This window comes from Oryx dammah, unplaced genomic scaffold (genome assembly GCF_014754425.2).
Source record: "Oryx dammah isolate SB20612 unplaced genomic scaffold, SCBI_Odam_1.1 HiC_scaffold_24, whole genome shotgun sequence".
Classification (NCBI taxonomy): domain Eukaryota; kingdom Metazoa; phylum Chordata; class Mammalia; order Artiodactyla; family Bovidae; genus Oryx; species Oryx dammah.
Window position 1 is genome coordinate 50,685,039 of NW_024070208.1, and position 23,846 is coordinate 50,708,884.

A 23,846-nucleotide genomic window follows, 5' to 3' on the forward strand; every position below is an offset into this window, starting at 1 on the left:
TAGGTTGCTTTGATCAGATGATTAAATGCTTCCATGCATGTGTGTGTGTTCAGTTGCAGTCATGTCCAACCCTTTGTGAACATATGGACTGTAGGATGCCAGGCTCTTCTGTCCATGGGATTTCCCAGGCAAGATTACTAGAGTGGGTTTTCATGATTCCTCCAGGCAATCTTCCCAACCCAGGGATTGAACCTACGCCTTGTGCATCGACAGGAGGATTCTTTACCACTGAGCCACCAAGGAATCCCTAAGACAGTGTTAACTATAGGCATGGACAGAGGAACCTGGAGGGCTACAGTTCATGGGGTCTCAAAGAGTTTGACACAACTGAGTGACTCAGTCATCACCATAGGCATAATGTACCAGCAGATCTCTAGACTTATTCATTTTTTATAACTGACATTTTTAATAACTGAGCTATCCTATACTCCAGTATAAAATAAAAAGTTAAAAAAAACATTTAATTTCACCTAGCTTTAACCTTTTCTTATTTCAGTGAGTTATTTTCTTTATTAAATTGATACTTTATCTATATTTTAGCTTATTATTCTACTTCAGAATTAGTAACTTGAATAAAATAAGAGATATACTTACATTTTTAAGGACAACTACCTTCTTTTAATTAGCAGACCCAAATATGTTCACATTATTTCACATTTAGAATAGAATTCATATTTGGAATCAGACTTTCACATTTAGAAATAAAGAAGGAAATTTACCAGTGGCAGTTTGTCTGTGCAGCCTTTCCACATTTTTAATCCATATTTTGTGCCTATTTTCAACAAATTGGTCGGTGTTGATGTTTGCTGGTGGTGTGTTACAAGTCTAATATACATAGCTATTTTTATGGAAGCTATTTTGGTATTATAATTTTGTGTGTAGGATTTTCTAATAAGGTGACTTTAGAGTCATGCTCATTTAATCTTTCACCAGATGAATTATTCCAATGATACTTAATCCAGACCTCCTTGTTAACTGGGGAAAACAAATTAGAGATTAGGTGATTAAAAAAAATAACATTTAGGCTAGTTTCTCATCAATTACCCTTCTTCAGAGACTACAACAGAAATGCATGAAACTATGAGGAAATTATAAGATGACTGTAACAAAGTTAACTTATTTTAACTTTCTGAATAACATTCATTCCTTTAAAGTGGCGGTGGCTGACTTTTCAGAAAACTTACAGAAGAAATCACTTCTGTGCTTCTTGAAACATTCCGTTCTGTGGACATGATGTGTTTTTATGTTTGGGTGTTTTCTTCTGGATCGCATGGAATGTTTGTGCTCACGAAGTGTTAAGTAGTGAACTCGGGATCTTGCCTGTTCTTTAGATCCCTGGACCAAGACATCCTAAGACCCAAACTTAGTGAGCAGTGACAGCAGGAAATTGAATGCCTTTTCATGGTGCTCTCTTAAGCCCACCCAAGCCCAGTGAAGCACACTGAGGTTTTTCAGTCAACACTTGAAAATCATTGGCAGTAGTTTCAGGCTTTTCACTTAACTCTGAGTTTCTTTGTGCTTTTGTTTGTCTTTAATTCTAGTTGGGTGAGGCTAGAGGAATTATGTTTCCATTGAACTTCTTTTTTCAGAGAAGTAGCTTAACTAGTTGAAGCTATAGTTTCAGTTAAGCTGTAGTTTTAACTTTGGTATATTTCTAGGGCAGTGACTCTCAATCACTTGCATGCATCGGAATCACCTGCAGAACTCAGATTCCTGGACTCCTAACCCCAGAGTTGCTGAGTCATTAGGTATGGAGTAGGGTTGGAGGACTTTTATTTCTAGCAAGTTCTATGGTAATGTAGATACTGATGGTGTGGAGACTCTGGTTTGAGAATCTCTATCCTAGGGGATAAATCAATGGGAACCTTTCAAAGAGAAGGTATTATTATTCTTAGCATTATTATCCTAAGAAGATAGGATATTTTTACTTCATCTTATATGGATATTCAGCAAAATCCCCAGTATAGCTGACCTTTGAGCAGCATAAGTTCAAACTATGAGGGTCCATTTACATGTGGAGTTGTTTCACTAAATGCATCCTATTACCATACAGGATGCACTGTTATTTTTAAAATGGTTATTATTCTCTGACTTATGTGAATCTTAGGTATAAATCTGTCTTCCTCATGAAATTCTACTATATTACTATATTATTCTCTCCATCTAAATTAATAGCAATAGAATAAATTTACCATGTAACAAAAAGAATCTTTTAGTATACAATCAACAAATTTTCCAAAATGTAGATAATACAGATGAGCATGGGGAAAATATAACATGTGATACCAGCCCTGGACAAAAAACACTTTTTCTTCAACCCACTCCTACTGATTCTCACAACTACCTCTGGGTATATACCTGTTGTCTTCGAAACCCTCCAGGTCCATCAGAGAACTAGACACTGTCAGCTTTATTCTAAATCAGCTGTCAGGCTCATTACTAAATTAGTAAATAGGCATCTCGATTTATTATTCCTTCTGAAGTACTTACATTTTAAGAGACTTCGCTTGTTAATCTAAAAAAATGTATCATAAAGGGGAGATATAGGGAATGACTAGAAAAATATCAATTTTTGGAGCAACTTTTCCCATGCATCAAAACCAAAATGGCATAGATATACCTCAGAATGCAACTTCTGTACCATCCAAGGATTTTGTATACCAAAGGAAAGTAATATATAGTTATTGTGTTTTAATATGGTAACTGCCATGTTCATTTTGACACTTAGATTATAAAAAAAAGAGAGGTAGATAATGATTATAATACAAAGGAAAAATAAAATTATATAAGAAATAAGTTATGAGTGATTAAAAAAATAAAATTAAATGAGGCTTGAAACATCTAATCCAATTCTGAGTATATAAAGAAATTTTATGTTGTAAAAAAACAAACAAACAGGAAATTAACATGTGATACTTTGGCCACCTTATGCAAACAGCTGACTAGTTTGAAAAGACCGTGATGCTGGAAAGGATTAAAGGCAGGAGGAGAAGGGGATGACAGAGGATGAGATGGTTGGATGGCATCATTGACTCAATGGACATGAGTTTGTAAACTCTGGGAGTTGGTGATGGACAGTCAGGCCTGGTGTGCTGCAGTCCATGGGGTCACAAAGAGTCCGACACGACTGAGCAACTGAATTGAACAGTACTACATGTTCAGTGTTGTTCAAGGGTCAGCTGTATATGAATAATGTTTATGAAGGGAAAATAGTCCTCAAAGGTAACTTTGAAGGCAGTGAGACAAATACACAAAGTATATTAATGTCAATAATGGATATAAGTGGATGAATAATGGTATGGCTCTATATTTATAGGAGCTATTGGATCTCTAAAGTGTTTCAGAGACATGGCATTGTCCTATGGGAGTTTCCTGGAATTTGACATTTAAGAGTTAAATATGTAACAATTTCTGGGCATTTGAGGCTGAAGGAATAGAATATATTTAGCTCTGGAGTGAGGGTAAACTGGTCCTGTTGTGTTAGACTTGTTTGACTAAAGTCAGAACAGGATGCAATAGGAAATGACTAAAAGATGGAAATGGAGATGTAACTAAAATTAATTCAAGATAAAGCCTGGAGAGCCCTAGGATTTAGTGGGAATGAGAGGGAGTAAACGTTGTGGTAAAAAATGGCCCCTTAGATAGGATTCTAGGTGATGGTAGGATAGATTTTTAGAAGAGGCTGAAATTAGTCTTTTCTTCCTAGTGGTATTTTAGTGCCTGTATTTTAAGTACTTAGCCAGAGATGAACAGAATTCTGTCTCTGAATTCATGAAGTTCACAGTCCATGAAGATCACAGTCTTGTGGGAGAGACTGGGAAGAGAATTTAATGGAGTGCTTTAAGAGCTTCCCTGGTGGTTCAGATGGTAAAGTATCTGCCTTCAATGCAGGAGGCTTGGTTCAATCTCTTGGTCAGGAAGATCCCCTGGAAAAGAGACTGGCTACCCACTCCAGTATTCTTGATTGGAGGATTCCCTGGACAGAGGAGGCTTGTGGGCTACAGTCCATGGGGCTGCATAGAATCAAACTCGACTGATCGACTAGCACTTTTACTTGGGGCTTCCCCGGTGGCTCAGATGGTAAAGAATCTACCTGCATTCTTGGATAAAGAACCCTGGGTTTGATCCCTGGGTCAGGAAGATCTCTGGGAGAAGGGAATGGCAACCCCTATCCCTCCCCGTCCCTCCCCCCACCCCCCCCAGTATTCTTGCCTGGAAAATTCCATGGACAGAGGAGACTAGTAGGCTATTGTCCATGGGGTCGCAAAGAGTTAGACCAGACTGAGCAACAGACACTTTTAGAGCCATGGAAGTACCCACAGGCTCACATGAGAGAAGCCTCTAGAAGATAGGAAGGCTTCTGAGGCTGGTGACATTTGAGTTTAATCTGAAAGAACAATCAGTTCAAAAATGGAGAACAGTCAAGGGCCTTCCAGGTAGCGAAAACCTCCTATTATCTCTTATGTGGAGGTGGGAGAGTTCATGGCTATTGAGAGTGCCAGGGTCGTTTTATAGAAAGAGTGTTGGGCTTGTGCTGGGGCAGGCCAATAAATGTGGTGGCTGAGAGAGGGCAGACGATGAATGTGAACGCCATATTTTGACCTTTACTTGAGAAAATAAACCATAAGAAAAAAGAATTTCACGATAGGAGACAGAGAGAGGATTCTATTTTAAGAGGGTTTTCGGGAATCTCTGGGGAGGAGGAGGAGCGGTGGGTGAAGACCAAAGAGAAATACACCTGAGTGAGAAAAGGTGACTTCCAGAGGGGTTCCCTCCTGGCTCAGTCGGTAAAGACTCTGCCTGAAATGCAGGAGACCTGGGTCCGATCCCTGGGTTGGGAAGATCTCCTACAGAAGGAAATGGCAACCAACTCCAGTATTCTTGCCTGGAGAATCCCATGGATAGTGGAGCTTGGCAGGCTACAGTCCATGGGGGTCTCAAGAATCAGACACGACTTAGCGACTCAACCACCACAGAGAGGTTTAGGAGCTAGAATTGATAGGATTTGGTTGGTGGGGAAGTGAGAGTTTGAGGGAGATGTTGTTTGGCTTAGGTCTTAGGTTTCTGGCTCTGAAATTTGGTACCCTTCATCAGTGCAGAGCATGTGAAAAGATGAATAGGCTTGGGGATTAATGATACATGCACTCAAAAAGACATTAAATTTAAATTCTGGGCTGAGATAATGCCAGTGAGAATATAAAGGGCATATCTGAGAAAATTTGCCTGGGAAGTATTATTTGAATTCGGTTCAGACTGAATGTAGTGGAAGGCAGAGAGAACAAGAAAAAACTCATTAGATTCATTCATCTTGGAAGTTTCGAAAGGTATTCACAAATAAAGTGGGAAAATTGAAACTGATTGTAAGAAATGTAAACTGCTCTGAAGGACATCGGGATTGAATGTGTATCGAACTTAAAAGTTAATTGAAGAAGGCAGCGTTATATTAATCTGAATTTGGAAGTAATTATAGTATTCCTTTGAAGCATGTCCATTCTTTCTCAGTGACTTATACAGAGTGATTGGTGATAGTTTGATAATCTGAAATTTGAAGTGTTATATGGAAGACTAAGAAGGAAATGGCACATCAATGGAAGGTGTAAATGGAAAATTTGAAATAATGCATGGTATTAACTCTCTAATGAAAGGGAGCTTTATACAAATTGCAAGGAAGATAAATCATAATATGTTTTCAATTTAATATTTTATCTTTCTCAGACAATTAGTCCATTCCTTATACTTCATTTACATCTACCAGTGAGATAGATTGGTTTTGGTTTCAGCTAATTTAAGGCCCATGGAACCTTAAGGATACTTTATGAAGAGGAATTCATTAAATTCTTAGATCCTCTGAAACTGTGGATCTGTGGAACTGTGGTTCTCAACTGTGGGCAGTTTTGCTTCCTCCCTCCCCTGGGGGGAGTATTTGGTAACATCTTAGACATTTCCGATTGTACTGACTAGGGTGAGGGGAGGTATCTAGTGAATAAAGCCAAAAATGTTGTTTAACATCTTACAATGCCCAGGATAATCCCCCACAAAGAAGAATTGTAAGGTTCAAAAGGGTAATATTGTCAAGAAACTGTTTTAAATTTATGTTGCCCCTATGAACCTTTGGGTTAGATAAAATTGTGAGAAATTTGGTGATTTTTTTAAAAACACTAAGATAAAAGAGGCTTATCTAGGACAAGCAAAATTTAGTTCAAAAGAGATTTATGGTACGGGGAGGGAGGTGGAAGGGTGGTTCAGGATGGGGAACACGTGTACACCCGTGGCGGATTCATGTTGATGTATGGCAAAACCAATACAATATTGTAAAGTAATTAGCCTCCGATTAAAATAAATAAACTTATATTTTTAAAAAAGTGATTTATGATGAACTTGGGCTAGAGATTTTTTTGAGGGGGGGCCTGGTACTGATTTTTCCCATGGTGGAAATTAAAGTTTTGAAACAAGTCTCACCTATAGGCAAGGGAGAATAATGTACATATAAGCAACATGGAGACTTTTGAATGTGTAGTTGAATCAGTAGTTTGGAATACACTTCCTTGACAATGTGGGTTTGTATTATATATATATAGCACATTTAATATAAACTACAGCTAAGGAATTGGTGTAATGATGTAATAACTTACTAATAAGAATTTACACCTTATGCTTTTATGTTCATCAGAAAGAAAATAAGTATTTGCATGTTAAGCACTTTAAATATTTTTGTTTAATTTTCACAAATTTGAAGGTAGATATAGTTCTCTTTTTTGCTTTTTTTTTTTTTTTAGGTCAGAAAATATACCTCAGGAAATTAACCAAAATGTTTTCCCACTTAATCTTGTTTATGCTTAATTTATAATCTTTTTATTTATATTTGATGGATACTTGCCTTCTAGAAACCATACTCATGAAGGCTTAGCTGTGGTAAGAACAGGTAATCTCTGCCTTGCATTTCTCTGAGAATTATTGTGATATATTTCATTAACTTAGAAGAATTTTAGAAAATGCTTTGACAATTTTCTATCTGCAGAATCCATAGTGGGTTGTATGTTCAAGATAGTACAATACCTATCTAGATTTTGCCAGAAAAAGTGGGGAGCTTTTGCCATTGTCTTTGAGGGACAGATTTAGGCAAGAAAGTGTTAATGCAATAGATAGATTTTGAGCCAACACTTGGAGAGAATATCGAGAGACATTTATATTTCAGGGTATTACAGAGAGACTTATTTTTTAGGATTAAGAAAGAAGTAAGCTATTAAAAATATATTAAGGTAGAAAGGGTGACTATACTAACGCTAAGTCAGGGATCTTAGTTCATGGCTCTCAGTCTATGAAAACTATGGATCACATCAAGTCTTAAATAGCTTTGTGACTTTAGGAAAATCTTTAAGCCTTTGGAGTCCAAGTTTTCTACTCTGTAAATCATCAGAGTATTGTGTGGATTAAAGGAGATAATGCAGTATGGTCAACATAATGATTAATATAAAGTGTTTAATAAGGCAATTATTATTAATATACATTATATAATTAAGCATGAAGTAGAGTTAAAGAGAACACAATTGGGAAATACTTCGTTGATATCAGAGTCCCTTAAGATTTGTGCCAAAAAATGTGACAAAGTAAATTTTTCTTAGTGTAAGTAAAATGGATCTCCTGTTAACTTCAGTTTTCTATTATGTACATTTAAGAAGAGAATATGCAACACTTGGCAAAAAGTTTTGACCTTATGCTCCATTCAGTCTGCTAGTTTCTCCTGCTTCATGGTACACAGTTTGAGAAATACTGACTTGAAAAGTTCTTCACTTGGCACATTATTGTTCTAGTATGGAAGATTTATAACAATAGTGAACTTTTCTTATTGGCTCTACTGAGCATGAACTCAAAAGTCTGCAAGGGCACCTGAGCCATGTAGCTCAGTATTCTCTTAAATTGTCTCATTAGAAACATTAGTGGTTTTGATGCGATTTTTGTTGATGTTAATACTTCATTCTTTTTCTTCCTTTGGAAAGAAATAATAATTTCATAATTGTGTATATGTGTGTAAGATATAAGGGTTAAGAAAATAATATAGCAGTAATTCCCTAGCACTCATCCTCATTTCCCTCTCAATAACATTTTGGACTATTCCCTCTGTCTGTCTGTCCTTCCTCTGGCATTCGCTCCCATCACATTGGCTAGTCCTTCTCTTTGCTTTGCTGGTTTCTCCTCTACCTCTAGCCCTTATGCATTGGGTTTCTCAGACCTCAATCAATCCTAGACCTCTTGTCTAGCTATACTTGTCTCATTGTAGCTTTATGACTTTACACTTTATACTGATAACTCCCCAGATTATATTAATATCTCCAACTTGAGATTTCTAGCTTGAGCATCCTCCTTGTATGTCTAATTACCAGTTGCTTCACATTTCTGTTTTGTCTGTAATGTGTCTCAGACCTCCCATGTCTAAAAACCAAACCCACTGTTTCCATTACTGCTGCTACCTGGCACTGTTACCTACAAAAGTAAAATGATGGGTAGATCTGTAGTTGATACCCAGCTCTAGCCTCTGCTATAATTGATAAGTATTAATATTGATATATATTTGGTATAATTGAATGCATTTGATCTAATTATTTGATCTAATTGAAGGTCATAACTCCATTTAGTAAAAAGAGCGTGCATCATGGACACTAAATTCTGTATTCAGGAATTGTCTATTTCTGGGTTACCATCTAACTGGAGATATGCATGTGTGAGTCTCAATTGTGAAATCATTTTATATAATAGCAAACATATTCCAAAAAAGTAGAAATGAAGATTTGCAAACAGTCTGTGGTTGAGAGAGAAACAAACCCCCACCTTCAGTTCCTGCAGCACCACTGTTCAGGTGCATTTTCTCAGGGGGAATGTGTGCCGGTGTCTTCGAATGCATGTTTTTTTCTTTTCCCCCCTTTCTCTTTAAGTGAAACTTAGCTATTCTTAGTAGCGTGTGGGAGGGGTATGATATTTAATAACAAATTATTTTTAACGAGCTGGTACTTACTCATTTGTCATGTTTGGAATAAGCGTTACAGTTGCTAGGGCAAAAACTGTCGAATTTCCAAGAGTTTGTTCTCACATAGGTAAGTACAGAAATCATCAAGTTTATTCGTGCTCACTAATTATCTCCAGATTTGGTGTTATTTTCTCAAGTGCCGTTTCTACAGTTGCCACAGTCAGGTAGAGCTCATTCTGTAGCCATGGCAGGTCAAAAGCTACGAGTCACGTGTGTGTCACGTTACTGGAAGAATGTCAAATGGAATACAGTTTCAGTTTTAGGGATGAAGGTGGGAGGAAAGGAAGAGTTTCAACTTCACTTTTAAAAATGCAGCTTACTTTCAGAGAGAAGGAAAGAATACAGTATTCTAAGAATTCATCTTTAACTTTTGTCCACACATATCTTCCTCCTTGTATTTGCCAGTCACTAGAGAAAGATTTTATGGGATGCAGTGGATGAGCTCCCATAAATAAAAATGTCTGTTAATAGAAAAAGGAGCCATTACCTGGTACATTCCGAAAAGCCTTCATTTGGAATAAAAACAGGCTCTTCCCTCAGATACAGCTGTGTTAGAAATTGCTCTTTGCGACCCCATGGACTGTAGCCCACCAGGCTTCTCTGTCCATGGAATTCTCCAGGTAAGAATAATGGAGTGGGTTGCTATTTCCTTCTTCAGGGGATCTTCCTGACCCAGGGATCGAATCCAGGTCTCCCTCATTGAGGCAGGTTCTTTAGTATCTAAGCCACCCGGGAAGCCCATTTTCTCACTATGCTTCTTCAGATTTCATGCAGTATCCTGAACAACCCGAAGAATTCCTCCTTTCCCCTCCATTTGGAGGCAGCCTGTCCTGTTATAGAAAATGATGCCACTGCGATTATGAGAAGAGCGTCTGCTCTGAATGGTCTCAGCCGTCTCCCCCAGCCACACACATGCTTGCTGCCTCACCGCACACATATCTGACAGATTGAAAGCAGATACAGCCCACACACTCTTTCTACTGGTGACCACTTAGGAAATCATGATTCAGGGCCTCATTTCTTGCCATTTTTAAAAACGTTGTGAACAGGTGGCCAGACTTCATAAGCAACAGCTGGAGGGCACGGATAACTTGGTGGCTTGGAGGAGGACCAAGTATCATGCGAGGCCAGCTTCTCTCTGTCAGCCCCGTTTCCCTAGCAGCATACCGGGTCAGCTAGTGCTGCCCAGGGCAGGGCAGGGCAGGGCAGGGCTAGCGCTGACTCTAAGGGTTGGGTCCACGCCCTTCTCTGGGAAGTGGCCTCAGGAAGTGGATGCCTGCGGGCATAATCACCCCAGTGAGTTGCAGTTGTTCTGAGGAACAAAGGTAGAGGCTTATCTGAGGCCTAGAAAAGGGGATCATCAGGACTGTAGGATTAGGGACAGAAAGAGCGGGGAGTGTGTGTGGCAGAGAGGAGACCTGGTCGGGTAGGAAATTATACATGTGTCTCCCGTTGAATCCTTGTGATCAGAGAAGCTGGAGGTAGTGGACGGTGGTACCACTGCTCATCTCTCCTGTCAGGATGTAGGGAAATCTCCCATCGTACCAGAAGCAAAGATCTTCTATCAGAAATTCCAGCACGAGGTTTCAATCACACGCTTCCGTGTGTGATGGTTCAGTAAGACAGCTGTGTTTGAGGTTGAGGTGGGCAGGGAGGGGGCTGGGATTTGAGAGGAGGGATGGTTTTGGGGCACAGAGAATTCAGGGCTTAGGGGGTTTTGAGATTGAGATTGGGGCAGAATATGAGAAGAGTGAGTCTTGCAGTGCTACCAGTGAGAAGTTAGTACCTTGAAGAAAAGATGCATCAAAATATGGAAGATGAACATGAAAAGAGAGTGGGATTTGGTTGTAAGCTCTGTGAAGCTTTTATCTCATTGAGGGTGACGGTTTCTTCCAACTCTTTGTCCTTAATCTGCTGGACTGGCTTTGTGAGTGGCTTTAGGTGACTTTTTGTTGTTGTTTAATTGCTCAGTTGTGTCTGACTCTGCAGAGTCATGGGCTGTAGCCCACTCCTCTGTTCATGGGATTTCCCAGGCAAGAATACTGGAGTGGGTTACCATTTCCTTCTCCAGGGGATCTTCCTAATCCAGGGATTGAACCAGTGTATCCTGTATTGCAGGTGGATTCTTTACCACTGAGTCACCAAGGAAGCTTAGGTGACTTATATGTGAATATTTGAATGCTGGGCGGCTCTCAGCCAGGCCTGTGGTTGACCCCTCCGGGGTACAGCCATGAGTCAGGTATGGTCCTAGCTCTCTACAGTCCCGCAGGAGAGATGTCTGGAGAGGTTGAGGTGGGTGCATGCTTGTGGGCTTGTTGGGGAAACAGAACATATTGGAAATATTTTTAATGAAGTCCTAGAGTATAGCTGGCTGTACCAAATTATAATAAAAGGAGAATCTCACCTTTTAACACTCTGTCCCCAAACTTTGGTATCAGATATGAGGGAGATATATTTTGGCCACATACACACATTTTTCCCCCTCAGATTTTTGACCTTTTGGAAAATGGAAGGGTGTTGGCCTGGGCAGTCCCTGGTAGATAGAGGGCGGGTGAGTAGGGCTGGCTTGGGGCCAGTGTGGGTGTTTGGCCAACAGCAGTAGTACCACGCTAGTTTGCCTTGCTCTTTATTTGACCTTATACTTGAAATACTTTCTTGTCAAAGCTTTCAGAGAAACAGGGAAAGGAAAGCAGATCATGAAAGAGTGTCTTGAATTGTGCTTCACAGAAATGTCTCTTCTAGGGGAAAAACGTGTGGGGAACGTGCCTGTCCCCTAGTCACTTCCCCCCACCACACTGTGTGGTTGAGATGGATGACTAGAGGGTAGGCTTGAAGTGTCTTCTTTCCTTGATCTGCTCGAGTTAAATACTTTCCAGATGTCTCTTTTCAGCCTAGTGAGACGGGTGTGTGGTTTCCAGGTGAGGTTATGGAGATGCAGTGTTAAATACCTTGACCACATTCTCATAGCTCCTACAAGTGGAGCCAAAAATCACACCAGGAGGTCTGACCCCAGAGCCTGCCCTCCTAGGTGAGCTGCCTGGCATGGGCTCTTCCTGATGGAAGCCAGAGCATCCAAATGAGTTTATTTCCTTGGTCTTTTCCTTAGATAGGGTACTTCTTCCTTTTTTAAAAAATGTATTAATTTTTGGCTGTGCTGGGTCTTTGTTGCTATGCATGGGCTTTTCTCCAGTTGTGGCGCGTGGGGACCACGCTTTTGTTGCAGTGAGCAGGCTTCTCATTGCAGTGGTTTCTCTTGTTGCAGCGCTTGGGTTCTAGGGCACACAGGCTGCAGTAGCTGCACCATGAGGGCTCAATAGGTGTGGCACACAGGCTTAGCTGGTCCATGCGTATGGGATCCTCCCAGATATGGGATCGAACCCGTGTCCCCTGCATTGGCAGGCGGACTCTTTACCACTGAGCCACCAGGGAAGCCCCAGATACGGTACTTCTTGATTGATGATTTGTGCTGCTGCTGCTAAGTCACTTCAGTCGTGTCCAACTCTGTGCGACCCCAGAGACGGCAGCCCACCAGGCTCCCCCATCCCTGGGATTCTCCAGGCAAGAACACTGGAGTGGGTTGCCATTTCCTTCTCCAACGCATGAAAGTGAAAAGTGAAAGTGAAGTCTCTCAGTCGTGTCCAACTCCTAGCAACACCATGGACTGTAGCCTACCAGGCTCCTCCGTCTTAAAATAGCCTTGAATAAAGAAAAGTTCAGACCTAGAGCTTCCTAGTTCTATATTTACCTTGAAACTGTTAGGATAAGGTGGTTACTGATGGATCTTGTTCATAGATGGGCATTCTTGAGCTTTTGTGGCTCTTTTCTTCCTGGCCTCTGGCAGAAAGTTCAGAGCTCTGTGATTAGCACATGTCTTCTGGTCGTTTGCTGGGTAGTGAGGCGATGATGAGAGCTGTTCCATTAACAGGGTGGAAGATGATATCTATGTTATACTTGGCCATTTCTTGAGTATTAAACACAATATTTAAATTAGTATATGATACACAGAGAAGTATTCAACATAGTAATTTTTCAAACTATTCATGTTTCATCTCTGTCCCTTTTTATGGTAAATTTGGGTGCCAGGGAAGATTTAGGTTCTTTGGCCTTTGTCTTTCAGAACTTTGCTGGGAAGCTTTTACATCACAGAGATTAGCGCTTAATCTCTGTACTCAGCACTTTGCAGCTCCTCTTTGTTTTTGAATCTGTGCCTTTTTAAGGTTATTGATCTATTATTATAAATAATTCCTTTTATTGAAGTTTTAAAGAAAGTAACTTTACAAAGAAGCACAGTTATGAACATCAGGGCAATTGGAGTCAAAATTGGGTGTTGTAAGTAAGCTAATGCAATTTAACTGTTAACATCACACAGGAATTTTCCTGAGCTTTTATCATTTCAGGCTTTCTCTTGCTAACTTACATTTCTGTAACCTCAAAAGATGAGTTCAGTTTAGTGCTGCTAAGCACTGTGTGCCATGCACCATGCTAGACATTTTTAATAAAAGTATTTTAATGTCCTTGTCAGGTGGTAGACCCTGTCTTAAGACACTTGGGGTATGATGATAAATAAAATCACAAAAAATCCTTTCGGATGATAAAGAGATAATAAATGAATGCATGCAGTTGATGGTTATAATACAAAAATTAAGCAGGGATGAGAGATGGGGAATCTCAGGCAGGCTGGTTGCAACTTAAATGTTGCAGTCCAGCATGGCTTCATTAGGAAGCCTTTGTGGGTAACTTGGTAAGTAAGATGATCCCTGCCCTCACACAGCTTATAGTCTGGTGATAACTGGTGTTCAGTGAGCACTTAGCATACGGCTAGGGACTCTGCTAAGTACCCGGGTACTTTTCTGATGATTTCCTGAAATACTGGCCATTATTTCCAGATTCTCCAGAAAGAGACTGAAGCATCGATAGTTAAATTGCCAAGATGAACATAGCTCTTGGGACTTAAATCTGACCCAAAGACCATCCTCCTTTTTTTTTTTTTTATTGGAATATAATTGCTTCACATTGCTTTGTTACTTTCTGCTATGAAAGTAACACAATGTGTTCACTTCAGTGAAATGAATCAGCTCTTTGTACACATATATCCCCTCCCTCTTGGACCTCCCTCCTGCCCCCTCATCCATCTCACCCCTGTACATCACAGCACTGAGCTGAGCTCCTTGTGCCTTACAGCAGGTTCCCACTAGCTACCTGGAAGTGTATATATGTCAATCATAATCTCCCAATTTGTCCCACTCTCCCTTCCCACCCTGTGTCTACCTGTCTATTCTCTATGTCTTCATCTCTAGTCCTGCCCTGCAAATAGGTCATCTCTACTGTGCTTCTAGATTCCACATATATGCGTTCATATATGACATTTTTCTCTTTCTGACTTGCTTCACTGTGTATGACAGACTCTAGATCTATCCATGTTATATATATACTGTCTCAACAGTTGAAATATCTGTTATAAGGGATTAATCTATTTGTAGATCGGATTTGTCTAATTTTTGGTTCTGTTGGGCTGGCAGCATCTTGGATGGTGCATGGAGAGTCTGATACCATGAGCTTCCCCTCAGCTCTCATGCTTGTTCTCTTTGAAAGGCTTTGGGGTTGTACCCTGTGGCCACAGCAGGCAAAAGGAGCTGCCTAGTTTTCGACTTCCAAGCAGTGGGATGTGTTTGTTGTGTATCAGAAGCTGGCCTCTATTGACTCCTGCAAATCATTGACTACTTGAATTCCTGGCATTACATTTCAGTGATAGAACAGCAATTTGGCCGGCCTGTGTGTCACCGTGTTCAAGAGCATGTTATAAACGCTCATGTTCAGACAGGAATGTGAAATGAGGGAAAGGTTGTAGTGCCAAGGTCACGGTTTATTGTGAGTGTTTATTCCCAAATAGGCCATACCCTGTGTTTACAATTATTGCTTTATCATAATAAAAAGCCAATGAGTGTGTTGGATTAGAAAGCTGAAGGCTGTGTGGAAAGGAGGTCAGGGGTTCGAGAGAGCTCTGTTGTTCCTTCTGCCCTCAGGGTGCTTATGAGAAAAGTGGGATGCTTTGCAATGAATGTTAATAGTGTGGTGGTTTTCAGCCTAGTATATGCTTTGTGCTGAGTATTGATGGTTCTTTGTTCTTTGATTAATGTCTGAGGTGTGTATGTTGGCCATTAATATCAAAGGAGGCTATATATTTTATACCTTTGTTATTTTTTATTATTGCTTTCTAGTGATTTTTTTTTACCCCTACTTCTTTGGAAATGTTGGTTTTTTTTTTTTTTTACAGTATAATTTTCTTTTTACTGAAGAGATAAGCCCTGGTTTAAGTACTTGGGCTGTGAAATTTATTTGCTTTTTTGAAATATGTATCTGTTTCTATATGTGTATTTTGAGTGTACAGTTTCCAAACTTTAGAGATGGAATGCACATAGGTAGGCAGTGTGTTAAAAATATAAGAACTAGACAAACAGATCAAAATATAAGAAATAATTGGCTCCCAGATGTGCATCACCTTTTCCAGTCGCTTCCATCCTCCCTACTGGAGTGAACACTATTCTGAATCTTAACATCTTATCTTTGTTTTGCCCGTTTTTGTACTTGACGTGAATGGATAATACAGCCTGTGCTCTGTCTGGCTTCATTTGATTCCCAGTTGTTTGTGAGATTGAACCGTATGGCTGCAGGTTGTTTGTTCTCATTGCTACAGAATATTTCATTGTGCGAATATTCCATAATCGATCCATTCGGCTCTTAAAGATGTTAAGTGTAGCTCCAGCTCATTCTATTATGAATGGTGCTTCTACAAAGGTTCTCATGTGTGACTTTTGCTGAATATCTGTAAGTATTTCTGCTGGATATATACTGAGGAGTGGAATTACTAGATCATAGAATATGCATATATATTCAGCTTGAATAGATGCTACCACGTGTATTCAAGTAGTTGTATGAATTTACGTTTCCACAGTAGGGTGAGAGCTCATGAGTTTTATTTTTGTGACGCTGTTCTGGTGGTAGACGGGAGTTGCATGTTGTTCTTAGGTTCACTTCAGTTCATGTTTGTTGTATGGGAAGGAATGGTCGTAGTTGTCTTCATGGATTCTTTGAAAGCTAAGTTAAATATTTGTCTCTACTGATGAGCTCATTCTCTTCCCCTTTGTTTCCCTGTGTATATATGTTATGTGTGTATGTTTTCTATGTCTTACACACACACTGTGTGTGTGTATGCTCAGTCCTTCAGTTATGTCCAACTCTTTGCAGCCCATGGACTGCAGCCCCCCAGGTTCTTCTCTTCATGAGATTTTTCTGGGCAAGAATACTAGAGTGGGTTGCCATTTCCTCCTCCAGTGGATCTTCCCAACCCAGGGATTGAACCCACATTTCCATGTCTCCTGCATTGCAGGCAGAATCTTTACCTCTGAGACACCAAGAAACCCAGTGTGTGTGTGTGTATATATATATATATGTTTTTTTTTTTTCTTGTAAGTATACTACTATGACTCTTAGACTGGAAAGCGACATTGAAGGGTATCTAGCTCAGGGTCTTGTATCTCTCCTGAACCAGCAATGATTCTGCTTAAATCTCTGGAAAGCACCAGTAGTTTAGAGTGACCTGTTTTTAATGAACTCATGTGTGTTTGTCTTCCACACTGTGCTGACATCTGTTTCTTTAACTTTTCCCATAAATATCATGCCTTTTTATAGGGGCGGGGTGGGGGAGGACTCATGATGCTTATGAAAAGTGAAAGTGAAGTCGCGCAGTCGTTTCCGACTCTTTGCGACCCCATGGACTGTAGCCCACCAGGCTTCTCCGTCCATGGCATTTTCCAGGCAAGAGTACTGGAGTGGGTTGCCATTTCCTTCTCCAGGGGATCTTCCTGACCCAGGGATCAAACCTGGGTCTCCCGAATTGCAGGCAGATGCTTTACCCTCTGAGCCACCAGGTAAGCTCATGATGCTTATAATACAGGCAGAGATTTATGGCATTTAAAAAATTGCACTTTTTAGCATCTGCAGGGGTTTGGTCTCTGAGCAATTTTCTCTGGGGAACTTCAGTGAAAAACCACCAGGCACAATGGAAAAGAAAACTCTGTGCAAAATTACTTCTGTTTTTTCCTATTTACATGTTTTGCCTTTCCTGATTGTTTTCTGCCATGACCATATGTTGATGTTTTTCCCCTTTTGGTTGAATTTAAACATTGTTTAAAATGAAAATTTTAAAAATGCAAATAGCACATTTTATGAATCAAGCTGTCATAAATGAAAAAAGACAACCTTGCTTTTAATAGAAAACTGACCATTATATTTCGTGAAATAAATGAATATGGAAAAATCCTCTGATGGATAATACACTCTATAAAGTTTCTGAACTTCCAGGTGGTATTAATATTCATAGAACTTTATAATGCAAATGAGTTTTTTCTAGTTAATAATTAACAATTTCAGGTTCATAGATATTACTTAATGAATATTTTCTTTTTTCTTCTTTACAGGCAAGAAGAGACTGATAGGAGAGTGAAAAATGTAAGATACATATTTAATGGAACATTATAAATGGTTTCTTACATGTTCTGTAATAAGGTAGTGAGAACTAAAAATATCTGATATATTCTCTATCCTTTTTCTAATGGAATTTTTGTTAGAAACAAATTCTAAATATGCTTAAATATGATTGAAACGTGTATTCTCTGACCTCATAGTATAAGAATGTGGGTTAAATTTAAGAAGTGAGTCCTAACTTGTTAGTAATGTGGTAAAGGCAGATAAGAGCTTCCCAGGTGGCGCTAGTAGCAAAGAACTTGCCTGTGAAATCAGGAGATGCAAGAGATGTGGGTTTGATTCCTGAGACAGGAAGATCCACTGGAGGAGGGCATGGGGACCCACTCCCAGTATTCTCGCCTAGAAAATCCTGTGTAGAAAGGAGCCTGGCAGGCTATGGTCCATAGGGTTGCAAAGAGTTGGACATTACTGAAGTGACTTAGCATGCACGCAAAGGCAGATAAACAGGCTATAGGATTTTTAGGAGAGTAAATTAGAAGACACCAAAATCAGACTTTAAGGAAAAACACTAAATGTTTAAGAACTCTGAGGAATTAGCCAGTGTAGACATGTCTATAGTATGCTGCATATTAGAATTTCTAAAATTGTGACAGCTTTATTTAAAAATGTGAAGCTGAGAATTAGTGATTTTAAATGTTTAGTCTGTAAGTTTGATGGACAAATAATTGTCTGAAAAGTTTAATTTATGTTTCCTTCCTGTGAATTTTTTCCTGCTTCATGTGTACCGGTAGAATGTACAGATACCTGTTGGAGGGTCTAAGCTTTTGGTGTGAGAATGTGCTCAGAGAAGAATAACATTTTTGATGACCCTTCTCCTTCATGTAATTTAAAAGGAAATCTACTTTTCAATGATAGATATATATGGTCTTTTATCTAGTGCTCACTTGCATTTGAGCTTGCTGTTAATTACTAAATTGACTCATCTGTTGTTTCATGGCATTTTTTTTTTTTTTTAAGGTTTTGATAACTTTGTACTGGCTGGGAAGGAAAGCACAAAGTAACCCCTACTATAATGGTCCCTGTCTTAATTTGAAAGCATTTGAGAATCTTTTAGGACAAGCTCTGACTAAGGTAAGGAAACTCTTATTTATATGAGACACTTACTCTAACTAATAGTTCTTATCTTCCCCTTCTTCTCTTGTTTTCTTTTTTTTTTCTTCTTCTCTTGTTTTCATGCCCTCTGCCTTCTTTTACTTTTTCTACAAAATATGGTGGCTCTGATGCCTAGAGAGGATTGTTACTTATCTGCTGACTTCATAAGTCACCACCAAGGAGTGAGTATTTCAGACCAGTTTCCAGGATATATAATATAGGTATAGGTATTTATTTCTTAATTTTAGGTAACTCAGTGAGATACTCATTAACTTTCTTTCTTCAACACTTTATATAACCCAACTGTTTCTATATTAATTATGAACTTGACCTGTAACTGCTTCAGGCTATTAAAATGTGTGTATGTTACTCAGTTTCTTTATCTTATTGTCTTGCCATGGGTCACTATATCTCTAATGTCCTTATTCCAATATCTTCACAATTCTACCATGCTACGTCTGTTTTCTAAAGAGTAGTAAGTGCTGTTACATGAAACTTGATAAGATTTTTAAGTTAGAATCTTTGCTTTTAAACACATTTCTAGTCCTTCATATTTTGGAATCAGTGTTGCAGATATTGAGTGTTTAAAGACTGAAGAGAGTCAAGTGCCAAGGCTAACCAGAGTTGGCCAGATCTTCATTCATAAGATCAAATGGGAGAACTAATTGCCATGGGGGTATTTCTGTAGGAGAATCTTCAGTATTCAGAAGAAAATATGTCATCAAAATAATTTGTCACCATCTAATTAGTAGTAGTTGCTTGATGGGTCTTTATGATCAGTAAATGATTCTGTAACCATAAGGCATTTAGCATTAATCTCTGGTACATTTGTAAGGATATAATAAATGCTAGTTACTATGATTGGAAAATAGACGTTCTAGGCCAGGATGAAAATGATCTCTTTGCCTTATAACTACTCTCATCTTTAGTTTTGTCTGAGGCCAGCCATATATATTATAGAGAGATGAAATTATGGTCTTGAAGATTAGCATATTCCTTCTGGATTTTTATTTTTAAATCATAAGGAGTTGATAATATCCTATTTAAAATTCTTAAAACAGTTAATTCAGATAATTATTGAGATAATACCATGCCTGATATGAGGTGTTGAGAAAACACTCACACAAGGGAGATGAACCATCCTTAGAGCACAATTGTTTGATGCAGACAGATGAACAAGTAGGTCAGTGCAATGGTGGAGGGCAGGGCTCAGAAGGATGAATGTGGCGGGCTTTGAGCATGAGCAGAGTCTGCCTTACAGTTATTTCAGCTAAGAAAACATCCAGTTAAAAATAACATGAGACTTTGGCCCTTGCATTAGTGTTCTCTTTACAGCCTTTGGTTCTTTTTATGGCAGTGTGACTCAGGTTCAGTAACCTTCGTAGAGTGTGCTGGGAATGCTTTACTTGAGTTTGTTTCCTGCCACCAGTGTCAAAACCAGAGTAGATATACAAAGAATTTTTCATAGGTAAAGCTAAAGCTGTGGTTCCATTCCATTATTATGGTGGGTGGAGAGCCCTAAGAGATATGTCAGTATATGTTTTGCATCTGTTCTGTTAAAATCAAAATCGTTGTGTTCATCAAACTTTTCTCCCTTAACTAGTTATGGTTAATGGCCAATCTAAAATATAAATAAAGAAAAATACTTGCAGAGACTTCCGTGGTGGTCCAGTGGTTAAGAATCCACTGCCAATGCAGGGGACACAAGTTCGATCCCTGGTCTGGGAAGATTCTACGTGCCATGGAGCACGTAAGCCCATGTGCCATAATTACTGAGCCCCTGTGCCCTGGAGCCCATGCTCCATAACAGAAGAAGCCACCACATTGAGAAGCCTGTGCACTGCAACTAGAGAATAGCTCCTACTCGCCACAACTAGGGAAAGCCTGAGTACAGCAATGAAGACCCAGTGCAGCCAAAAAAAATTATATTGTGTTTTTGTTTTTTTTTTAATTCTTGCAGTAAACTGTTGACCTTGAGTCATCCTATAAGTTGTAGGTGACTCACTTTAGGTGACTTGTCAGAGAAAAGTCCTTGGTGTGGGGATAGGGGTAGGAACCAGGCAACAGGGCCAAACTCCAGTTCTTTTACAACTATGGTGGCACGTCATCATTAACTTTTAACACTTACTAGGTCAAAAATCATTTCCTGTGTGTTGCACTCTAAGGCTTCAACAAATATGTGTTTAAGAAACCTGATGAATCTAAAGATTTACTTAGAATTTTAAATTTTATATTTTTTGAAAAGTATTACGGTGACACCAACACTGGTCCCAGCTTCTTCATCTGTTTGGAGATAGAGTACAAGGTAGGCGCTTGCATTTGCATGACAAGATGTCAAGTCTAATTCCAGGGTGTGTGTGGCAGATAAAATATATAAAATCTCAAATAAATCTATTGGACCTTATTGGCACTTAAACACTTGTCACACAATTCAGCCACAAATTGACATTCAGTCTTAGCCAAAAGTATGCCTGAGACAGCTGCTAATTATTCATTATAAACCTTTTCTCTTCAACTTTTTCCACATGTTGAAAATTTTCATAATTCAAAATTGAAAGAGTCGTGTAACAAATACCCACCTATTTTCCATCAGATTTAATCATTAAGCATGTCCCACATTGGCTTTATTTAGGTATCTATCCATTATTTCATGTAGATTTCAGGTTGCTTACTCCTAAATACTCAGTATGCTGTTCTTAACAGTAAGAATATTTTTCTGTATATCTACAGTGTCTCCTAGACCAAAGAACAATCATGAATATTCCCCATTATTTAATATCTAGTCTATATTCAAAACATCCCAATTGTTTCCCAACTCTGTTTCATAGCTTCTTGTCTATATAATGATTTAATGAAAGGTTCATGTATTACATTTGATTGTTAAAGAACCTAGGAATTCTTATCTCTGTATTAGTATCATTATCTGAAAATAATAATTAAAATAAAAATAATTATTATTTAAAATAATAATAATAAATAAAAAATAATTTTGTTACTGTAGTAACAAAATTACCTCTACTGTATTAAAAAATTATAGAGTTGCTAACTATTCACTGATATATATGTATATGTTTATTAAGACTTTACTATGCTAAAGGCTTTATAAATTCTACTGAAATGCTAATTTTTAAAAGTCCAATTGCATTTTGCTATTAACTTTCTTAGAGGAAAGTTAGTTAAAAATGCTTATTTAGTAAGTTCTATATGATTTACAAACCTATGGTTAATAACATTTACTTTATTTCTATATAACTGATATAGGAGCCAAACAAATATTTCATCTAGATACAGGGGAAATGTTTATATATCAACAAACAAGTCTGCTTTCTTCAGATCTAGTTTTGTAACCAGTGAGCTTTTCTTGGTTCAAATCTAGTTTTATAATCTGTGAAAATAGACAAGTTTGTGAAGTGTATAGCTGTTATTCTTACCCCTCTCTCTTTTAAAACTTTTTGTTGAAGAACTTTGTTATGTATTTTTTATTTGTTCAATAGAAATGACCCCTAATGTTTCCTGGAGGTAGGCTGAATACAATCTTATTCTTTTCTCCTTTTGGATACCAAAATTAAGGTTGACTTTTCTCTTTGCCTCCTTTTATGTTTATTGCCAGAAAACTAAACAGGAATTGATTTTAGCTCTTGAATGTTACTCTACTTATTAGCTGTTCTTTGATTGAAAATTTCCTCATTATTAAATAGATTCTATTACCTTACTAAATAATACTGGGTACCTCCATGTTGTCACATGAGTGCTAAAGTATTAAGTCATGGGAAAACATTCACAGATTTATATTTTGATTTCTATCAAATTTTTTTCTGACATTTCACTGGGAAATCTCATTGCCTCATCTAATCAGAGATAGCATGACTTGAGCTATGCAAACAAAGACTCCATAACTGATGACATTTTTGGAAGTTTTGCTCACTTACTATTCCTGAACAAATGCCCTGTAGGCACTTGAAGAGTCCAGCTGCCTGAAGAGGAGTGGCAGGGACAGTGGTTACAGCGACATCTGGGGCCCTGAGCGCGGGGAGCTTCTGGCTTCTCCAGGCAACTGTAAGAGGGAGGACTCGTTTGAGAGCTTGGACTCTTTGGGATCAAGGTCATTCACAAGCTGCTTCTCTGATATCACGTTGAGGGGGGCACGTGAAGGTGAGTTGCATTTTGGACTGGACAGTTTATTTTTATTTCTTAGTGTATTGAGGTAAAAATGGGAATGGGAGAGACTAGAAAAATGGAGGGAAAATTATTGAGACAATCACTTCACCAGGAAGTATATCGTGGAGACTGGAATAGAATTGAGGGCGTCTTTTCTTTCCTTTCTTCCTTAGGTCTCTCCTTCCTTCCTTTTTTCTCTCTCTTTCTCTCTTGTTCCTTCCTCACTATATTGCCACTTGAGGGGTGATAGTTTCATTTTTTCAAAATCTGTTTTTGGAGAAGTTAGGGCAGCAGTAAAGAATCTGCCTGCCAATTCAGGAGACGTGGGTTCAATCCCTGGAACAGGAAGATCCCTGGAGAAGAAATGGCAACCCACTCCAGGATTCTTGCCTGGAAAATCCCATGGACAGAGGAGCCTGGAGGGCTCCAGTCCATGGGTCCCAAAGGAGTCAGACACAATTGAGCGACTAAACAAAAGGGAAGAGACAGTTAACTATGACCTGTTTTATAAGTGACAGTCTATCTTAATTCTTTTTCCTCCATATTCAGGGTAACAGTCTCTGCCTCTGAAGCCTAATAACTGATATATCTAGACATAGAAAAGAAAGTAAATAAGATTCTGTAAAAGTGTGTTTTAGTTCCTGAATAACCTTCTTTCTTCCCTTTTCTTTTTGGCAAATGATAAAAAGAAAAAGCTTCTAAGAAAAAACAGGAAACTATTTTGATAATTATTGCTACCCAAGAAAAGAAGTGATTGATGTCTGTCTTGATAGAATATTATGCTAAACTTTGGTTGATTAGGGAGCAACACTGGCATTGTGTTAGAAAGCACCCTTTGCTTCTGTCATGGTCAAAGTCAACCCAGAACAAGTATGAAAGGAACATGTTAATTGAAAGTCGTTCTGTTGTGGGAAGGAGTTTTCTTTCAAAATCCCAATGTAAAACCTATTATTTAAATACAAGTCTTTTTCCTATGGCTGTTGGGTGGCATCAGAAATTTCTGACTGTAAACCTTTTGTGATTCAGATTT

At 38.7% G+C, this 23,846-nt stretch overlaps 1 protein-coding gene across 14 annotated transcripts in view; it reads left to right on the top strand.

Annotated features, from left to right (window-relative positions):
- LMO7 (LIM domain 7) overlaps window positions 1-23,846 on the top strand; it is a 221,190-nt gene that overhangs the window by 133,425 nt on the left and 63,919 nt on the right. For 12 of the 14 annotated variants that reach the window (XM_040266894.1, XM_040266883.1, XM_040266887.1 and 9 more), the window contains 3 exons: window positions 17,500-17,530; window positions 18,524-18,637; window positions 22,612-22,810. Coding sequence is in view for 10 of the 14 variants with exons in the window: in XM_040266883.1 (XP_040122817.1) it covers window positions 17,500-17,530; window positions 18,524-18,637; window positions 22,612-22,810 (344 nt within the window). In the remaining 4 variants the exon portion in view is untranslated. Of the gene's footprint in view, window positions 1-17,499; window positions 17,531-18,523; window positions 18,638-20,903; window positions 20,964-22,611; window positions 22,811-23,846 lie in introns of all 14 variants that reach the window. The other 2 variants (XM_040266881.1, XM_040266882.1) reach the window with 1 other exon arrangement.